Genomic DNA, 9025 nt, shown 5'->3' with positions numbered 1-9025 from the left:
TACATACAAACTGCCTTTAGCTAGGCTGGATGGCAAAAACAGGAAAGGACAAAGGACAGTCTTGTATCATTATCCTGGCAGGTTTATTTGATGTTACAGCAAATAAAAATAAATATCCACGTGCCATGACGGGTACAGTGCCTTAGTTAGTCAGGTGGTTAACAGACCATTTCTGATGATGGGACATCAATATATCAACAGTATTAACAGCTTTAAGTAATACCATATTTTCTTCTCAGAACTTGATGTCCTTTTTCAGGAGTCAGGTGGAGAAAAATAAATACAAAACCTTTTAAGGGTATCTTGGTTGTGCGAACAACACCTTCATTGTTAACTTCTGTTATGATTCATAACCCGACTGTCATGATCCAAGCTGACTCTTTCCATTGGCTCTCTGTTATCTCTTTGCTATGTGAAATTGTGGCAGATCACCTTATTACAAACCCCTTTAACCTTGCCTTTTAAACAGTTTTGTCAGTGCACTTGTGGTTACCGGTAAGTTTGTTTACAAAAGCTTCACTGCCAAAAAAGTAGGTGTAGCATTGATTTTCTCAAATGATAAGGTACTTTGGTATCACAGGAGTTTGGCCCAGTGATATGCAGCAGTGTTGTTACGACTGTAGGTGGATAGGAAGCCCTCCTCATAGAGAATGGAATGTCTCCATTATACTCCGAAAAAAATAAAATAAACAGAGATTACCAAGTGGAAAAAAACCAACTGGCAACAATCACAGAATAAATACAAACTATGCACAGGGAGTGTACAGAAGAAGCAGCAACAGTACACAGTGACAAACGGTATAGGGTATTTACTCTCAATATTCAGAGGCCCTATATCTTTTGGAAAGACGAGACAACAGATACATACATACCCCTTCCCTCCAACACAGGCTGAGCTCAAAGGCTCAAGTTAAGAGCTGTGTTTCCAAGAATTCAGTCATGGAGGGAGGAAGGCGGATGGGAGGCAGCAAAGGAAAATGACACCCATATGTGAATATCTGATGGTAATGTGTAGTTTCTACTTGTTTAGCTACAAACACTTGGCTTTTTAAGATATTCAAGTGGTCTCATTAGCCTGTTGCTGCGAAGGACACAGACGGTACAGTAGGAGGGAGTTAACCACACAGTATTGTGTGGTTTCAGAGCGGACGGGGGAATTCAGAGGAGTGCTCTTTACAGGGTGAGCTCCTTCTGTACACCCCACAGGGTCTCAGCGCTCTGCACCAACTGCTTCTCCTCCTCGGGCTTCAGTGTCATGTGAATGATATCTGTCAGACCGCTGTTGCCCAGGACACAGGGGACGCTCAGGAAGACGTCATCCTTCACTCCATGCATGCCCTATCAGATAAAGAAAGGACACAAGGGAGACAGCAAGGAAAACGTTACAAAAATATCCATTTTTTGTAAGTTAGTGAATAGGTTGAATATAATCATCCTGGATTTGCCTGACAGTGAAATGCATGTCCTAGAGTTCTCACCTTGACCAGTGTGGACACTGGGTGCACTTTGTGCAGGTTCTTCATGATGCTTTCCACCAGGTCAGCCACAGACATACCAATGGCCCAGGAAGTGTAGCCCTTCAGCTTGATAACATCATAGGCTCTGCAGCGCACACACAGTCAGAGAAAAATTTAACTCAATCTGGACTGGAGATGTTTAGTTATGTAAGAATGTTTTCAAACTAACTCTATAGAGAAACATGAACAGCCATGGATGTATCCCCATTTCATACATTTAAAAGTTATGTACTGTATGTCTATTTAAAATAAGGCCTATCCTTACTTTGTACCTTTGATAACGTTCTTTCTTCTCTGTTGAGACATCCTAGTGTTCATTTTACCCCCTGTCTCTGTCCCTCTTTTTAAATATTTTATTTCATACCAGAAACCTTTGCAAACTTAAACCATAAAGCACGTGCTGTATTGTGTTGTACATGGCTGACCTGCCTAGTCTCTTTGCAAGATAAGACATGTCTGCTGGCTGACAATGAAATACTGGTACAGTAAGTTTACAGAAGTGAAAACCTGTTGCATCACTTCACTTTCACAAGATACAACTCAAATATCAAATCCAACAGCAGACCTTCAGCTCTGCAGATTAGATAACATGAATACATCATGGTGAACCTGTCTTTGACCAGGATTTAATACTGTCAGACCCAGGAGTGTAGATGAGGTCATGAGCACTACTGTATAATGGTACTGTGGTGAAACACTGTATACCTGCCTCTGGCTCACAGCCCTATTCTAATTTCTCACCAGGGATGCTCAGCTCCATTTGATCCAACTCTGACTGTTTTTATTCTTTGTTTTAACAGGCAAGCATGAATATGGTTCATTTAACCCTCAAGATCTGTGTCAATAAACCATCATGTTTATAGCTCCCACCTCAATACTGGACAGATGGCCTGTGCACACATTGCTGCTTGCTTTCCAGATTAAATTGATGAAGGTGAGAGCTCATTGATGGAATACCGAGAAAGAAACTGTACTCACCCAGCAACCACCTGCTTGTGTACGTCCTTCCATTTCTCAGCATCACCGTCAGTCCCCATTTTTGGGTTGAGGGCCTGAAGAGAAACTCCGGCAACATTCACACCACTCCACACAGGCACTATGAGAAGCAAACAAAGAATAGTAATAAATTAGTTCATCTTGAACACAAATCTTATAGACAAAGGCAACATAAGACATGTAAATGATGTAGTTGTATTACACAATGTTCCACAGACCAACAAAGTATGTAGTGTAAGGCTAGAACGGATTAGATTTTTAGTCAGAGTTGCATACCACTGGAGTCTCCGTGCTCGCCAATGATCCAGCCGTGGCAGCTGGAAGGGTGGAGGTGGAGCTGCTCTCCCATGATGTGACGGAAACGGGCAGAGTCCAGGTTGGTGCCAGAGCCAATGACACGGTGACGGGGCAGGCCACTGAGCTTCCAGGCCACATAGGTCAGGATGTCCACTGAGAAGATAGAAGAATTATATTTACGTCATATGGATTACACAGATTACTCCAGTATCCATTCACACTACCATCCATCCTCACCCATTCATACCCCTGTCTGTCTAACCTGGGTTGGAGACCACCAGCATGATGCAGTTGGGGCTGTACTTGACGATGTTGGGGATGATGAACTTGAAGATGTTGACGTTGCGCTGCACCAGGTTAAGACGGCTCTCACCCTCCTGCTGACGGGCACCAGCAGTCACCACCACCACCTTGGAGTGAGCTGTCACACTGTAGTCTAGTAAATTGATGAAAAAAAAAGAAGATATTTTGTCACAACTACAGACAAAAACTCTTTATGACAGTAGTGCTGGACAATCACAGCAGAATAACCCAATTTTTCAGAAGTGATATACTACAGTTACTTTTGTACATTCTCACCTTTGTCGCCCACAATCTTGTGTGTCTTGAGGAAGAGGGATCCGTGCTGCAGATCCATGACCTCACCCTTCAACTTGTCCTCCATCACATCAACCAGAGCCAGCTCATCGCACAAGTCCTGGTTAACATATACAGTGCGTACAAACATTAGTCTCCTTGCATACACTTTATACAGTAAAGTATTAAGACTGAGTTACAGTGAGGCTTGCTGAAAGTGAATAACCTCTTTGTTACTTTCAGTGAATAACAGGGATATGAAAAGGTGAGAAACAGCACCATTCATCTCAAGCCTTGACTATTCAGCCGCATTGTTATTTCTAAGACTTGTGACCTGGTTTCCCAGTGATGCTGTTGTTCCTCAGCCGACAGAGACCCAGCTTGTAAATTGTGGGCAACATACAGGGATGTAATGTTTGACTCCTACCAAACATACAGAGGTTGATTTTACTTGTTAGCACTCCCTCAAACAAAGAGGGAGGTACTAATCAGTAGAAATCATATTGTTTGTGCTACTGGATGCTGGTGCCTTTAAGCACTGACTAGAAGACATTGACTAGAAGAAAGCAATAAACAGTGATTTTTTACTCTTATAAATCATACGTAGCATTTTCTGCCACTAACCCTAACTACACACTGCATGAATGCAGACTTTGCAAGTTTGGCTCCTAGATCAGAGACATTTTTGCAAATCCTTCTAACATGCTGTTCCCTTTCATGGATATCCAATTTAGCTGTTTTCAAGGGTTTTTCTAATCCTTTCATCGCTTCTTTACTGATAACAACCAAACATTACTCCTTTCTCACTTCACGTCTCACATTTCTCTTTCTTTTGTCTCACCTTGAGCAGGACGCTGATGGCGGAGGCCATGCCCACCATACCGACACCCACCACTGTCACCTTGTTCCTGGTGCCAGTGGGCTCCTCCTTCATCACATGGGTGATCAGTTTCTCCTTGGTGGTCATCTGCGGAAAATCAAGAGGCATGGGAGGAGAATGAGTGAAAGTCATGGGGGAAGAATAAGAAAAATACAGGGAGAATGAAGAGGTGATGGAAAAAAGTAGGTAAGCAGGTACAGAAAATATAAATGGGGAAGAGGGAAGGTGAGAGCGGAACAGCAACAGTGCTGCATAATGCATGTCACAGCTTGAATGAGTTTGTACTAACAGGCCCACACAAGGGTGTACGTGACTGCTGTCTTGTGCCACACTGACTGAACCAATAAAATGGAAATCCATGTGTGACTCACTTCATACCCATGACGCAATGAATGTATGCCCTTTTCATTACACCAAGACACAACTTCTAACAACCACAAGAGTTTAGTCAAACTGTTTCATGACCACCACTCTTAATCATAATTACTTCCATAAATGGTTCCTATAATACTTATTGCTTTACTGCGCCTCTATGGGTCTCCATGGCAACCACTGCCTGGAAAGTACTGCAGCCTGTCTCTGTGCAACACAGACCATCCACAGATGACGCAACACACTACTATTTATGTTTCCTGCTTGAGCAGGCCTGGCTGAATGTGCACACATGAGAAGGCTTTTACTAGCATGACTAGGCTGGTTCTCCACTGTGAGGTGCAAAGAAGCATGTAGTGCTGTGCCTAGCAGGAGTAATACACTGTAATACCTGCCTTGAGGATATTTAAGACCTCTCTGTGGTGAGTTTGCACACAATAGTAGGATATAGTAAGTGGGACAGTCATACAGAATATCTTGTTATCCAATTATCTTTCACTCAGAGGTGAGCTGGGAGATTACTATATACCACATCTGACCCCTGAGGTGAGCTGCGTTTACGCCTAACAAGAGGAGCCTTTGGTGGTACAGTACCACTGATAGTCCCTCCTATACTGTTGAAATAGGATGTACTATAACTTCCTTAGTAGCATGATTGAATGAGGATTACAAGGAGGATTATTAGTAGCTGAAATAACTTAATATGATATAGTTACAGAGAGATGTGTGTTTGGTGTCAAGTTTTGGATTACATTAATATCTGAGATTTTAAGTAGGTAGCTGCCACACAACTGGACGACTAAACCTGCTATGTGAATGCTTGTATTATCATATTTCCTTGTACATTATAACATTTACTTCATGTGGTCACCAGCAGGCCAGTGAAGGCCTTGCTGTGATCTGATGGGGTGTCAGGTATCATGGCTGGAGTTCACCATTTGATCTTTCATTTGACTATTTTGCAGAGTACTGTGAACATATCTTGCTTCTGCACTACTCAAAGAGACGCATGCGAGATGAATTTCACCAACAGCTGCCAACAGGCTGTGGCTGGCAGTTCATCCACAATGCTGTGCCAATAGCATTAGACTGATTGAGTAGCTTACATTTCCTAATTAGAGTGTTATAGTAGATCAATATTTCAAAGATCCCATTTACATGATACTAAAAGTGACTTCTGTGTAGGTCTGGCAAAACAGTGAAACACCTATGATAACATGCCTGCAGCACCCACATCATTTCCATCAAGAATGTGCTGCGTTTCCTGAACCAGGTTCAAGACTGCTGCCTGGACCACCACGGGCAGCAAAGGACCTGCGTAACCACTTGTGTAACACTGCGGATATTCCATCAATGAGAATCCCTCTGATGTTAGATTCAAACCACGATCAGCTCTGACTTCTTATTTAGAAATTATCATGGCATAAGCTGCTTAAATCTTATACACACGGATCCCAGTATGAATAAAACTGTAATGTTTCAATAATTGTCATCTGTCCATAACATCAATCCATTCTTTCTTTCACCCCATTCATTTAACCGATGATTTTGACGATGATGATGATGATGATCGCTTTTGCAACAAGTAGAAAACTTATACAGGCCTACATCCTGTTTCCTCTCTGTTGCTCATTTTCACACCCAACAAGCGGCACATGGCCTGATAAGATTAATTTTCAAAAAACCGAAGTCGATGATAGCCTCAGACACAACCAATCAATGCTATTGATTACTGAGTGACACGCCCCACTCCGTATCCTCTTTAAATGCGCATCATGTTGTTGGAGTCCTCTCTGAGCGCACGTTTATCAATGCAGACTGAAAAAACTACTCACAATGTAAGATCGCAGAAGCCAGAGGAGCAGTCTATGGACGATGGATTGTTTGATATTTTATCCAGACGGGTTGTCTTACCTTGAGGCTTTAGTTAGAAGGCTAGAAACACGAGCTGGAATGTGGCGGCTCCTCCTGTGTGCAGCTTTTCCGCAGAAGTGGTGCCTAGGAAGTTGAGTATCCCGGTATTTAAAGACAACCTCCTCCGTGACGTGAGATCGGGCGGGTCTGTGGCTGAGCGTGGCTCCTGTCACGTCCAAGACAGGATAGGTGCGGCAATCTGTATTCACACACGTGATACTCTTCATAGAGCAGTATCGTGGTAATCAATATTTTTTTATATTTTAATATATTTTCGGTAATAACTTTCAGCTATGACCTAGAATCAAAATATTATCCCGGAGACGCTTTATAGCCTCCTCCATAAATGCACACGTGACAGCTTAATTAAAATGCCAAAAAAAAACAACCCTCAACTTAATTGACAGACCGCCCACGCTTGTAGACCGGGATGGTTAGTAAGATGCTGATGAAATATGTCAACATCACCTCTTTTGTATTTCTATCATATTAATTTATAGTCAACCACATCTGTTCTATAGGCTGTTATTTAGCAACACTTCATTGCAGGATGTATGGTGAGTTTTCTTGGTTGTTGTGGAGTGTAAAAATCCACGTGTAATAGTTACTTCCCAACATGTAGGCCAACAGTGTTTACTCACTTAGTTCGGATGCAAATTGGTGTTATAATCTATATTAATGTTATATTAATATATTACTATATTCATGTTTATGTTAATTAGCCTAATGACTAATATCCAATATATGATGTACAATAAGAAAAGACAGGGGAAATAAACAATAATGTAATAGCAGAATATATTTTTATTTTAATGTAATCACCATTAAGTGGTATATGTTAAAATACAACTAAAACACGTATCTTGGTTTTAGGCAGCATGAGCTCAAATGATGTTCCCTGAGAAAGAACACGAGAGGAGGGTTTATTATGTCATCATTCAACAGCCTGTTAGTGCCACCTCCTGTCTGGTTTTGGTTAACACAACAGAAGTCCATTACTCAACCCTGAACAGTGTAACGTAACAAACCGTTTGTATTACTCATCTGGAAAATTTCCTTTGGCTGATTGAACTGACGCAGGACTTGCATATGGATTACAACATAGCATTTGATTTTTTTTCTTTCACAACTCTGGGTCAACTATCGGTCCTACACAAGGAATCAAAACATGAATGTCCAGCTCCAGATACTGTAGGCTTCATCGGAATTACATCTTCTATAATATTCTCTGTTCGGATGTATGCAAAGTTATGTGATTATTTAGAATTTTATAATGAGTCATCCAACATCAGAAAAACAGCCACTTTTAAATAAAATAACTAATAACTAATTTGTTCAAAGAAGTGTAGTCTTAGGTCAGACAAATGACCACATTCTACACACTGGACAGATAACATATTTTTGATTTGAAGGGGACTATGAGTATGCTTGAATAATCAAAATGGTAAAGTGTAACAGCTTTGTGTTTATAATGTTTTGTCTGTAACTCCTTTGAGAAGCAAATCCAAGCAGATTAACGTTTCCATTATGCAAATAGCTGTGCTCAGTTTGGAGTGAATCTCAGGTGTGGAGTGGAAAACAGCTTTCAGTTTCAAATATAGCTCTGAAACAGCTCCAAAATCATTCATTTTGTACTTTATGAATACACAAGATTTAGCTCCCACTGAAATCTCTGTTCCCTCTTTTCAGTTTTAAAGCCAATACTTTAAAATGGGTTTAATCCCTATAAATATGTTTTTGAAAATGAATATATCATAAATATGTCACTTTTTGTTTTGTCTTTATTCACAAGCAGGTCATATTACAGCCACAGAACAGCATCACTGGCACTTTTCAGTTTTTAGCATCTTGCCAAAGGACACAGCAGGCCACATATTTAGAGACATGATGCTTTGAATCCAGGTCCTCAGGTGGATGTATGGTTTCTATTTAGGGCCCGAGCGGCGACTGCAAGTCGCCTGGCGAAAGCCCTATTGAAATTGTAATGTTTATTATTATTATTATTATTCTTCCGACATTTCGTGCCCCAATTTCGCCCCTTTCCCAAATGCGAAAATGCTTATACTTTTGCACGGACGTCCGGCCTCATCCGAAATTCAATATTTTTGGGTGGTCGCACATGGTCGACGCAGAATGGCGGAATAGCGCCCCCTACAAAGTCCAAAAATGCCCATAGGGAATTTCGCTAACTTTGTCCTATGCTCAAAAAATTCGGTACACATATGTTTTATACCCACATATGTAAAAAAGCCTCTTGACCTCATGACCTCAACCCAACAGGAAGTCGGCCATTTTGGTTTTGATTTTTCCCGCCTAAAATTAACTCCTCCCACAGCGTTCGCCCGATCAAGTTCAAATTAGGTACGCAACATCTCCAGACCTAGCTGAGCTTAAGTTGTGCTCTGCGCATCCGTAGGTCAAAGGGCGTGTCTGCCAGGGCTCAACTAACTTTGGCGTGCTCGCCATGTACATA

The 9025-nt window shown here is 41.4% G+C and overlaps 1 protein-coding gene across 1 annotated transcript; it reads right to left on the bottom strand.

Moving 5' to 3' along the window:
• Window positions 1-59: 59 nt before the first annotated feature.
• Window positions 60-6657, bottom strand: ldha (lactate dehydrogenase A4). Its single transcript, XM_062420356.1, has 8 exons — window positions 6553-6657; window positions 4228-4353; window positions 3390-3507; window positions 3073-3246; window positions 2790-2963; window positions 2496-2613; window positions 1479-1602; window positions 60-1338 (listed from the first exon to the last, which is right to left on the bottom strand). Exons 2-8 carry the CDS (start codon window positions 4351-4353, stop codon window positions 1174-1176), a joined length of 999 nt encoding a protein of 332 aa, XP_062276340.1. The 5' UTR covers window positions 6553-6657; the 3' UTR covers window positions 60-1173.
• Window positions 6658-9025: the final 2368 nt, after the last annotated feature.

Source organism: Scomber scombrus, chromosome 6, assembly GCF_963691925.1.
Source record: "Scomber scombrus chromosome 6, fScoSco1.1, whole genome shotgun sequence".
Lineage (NCBI taxonomy): Eukaryota > Metazoa > Chordata > Actinopteri > Scombriformes > Scombridae > Scomber > Scomber scombrus.
This window is presented reverse-complemented; position numbering and strand designations above follow the sequence as displayed.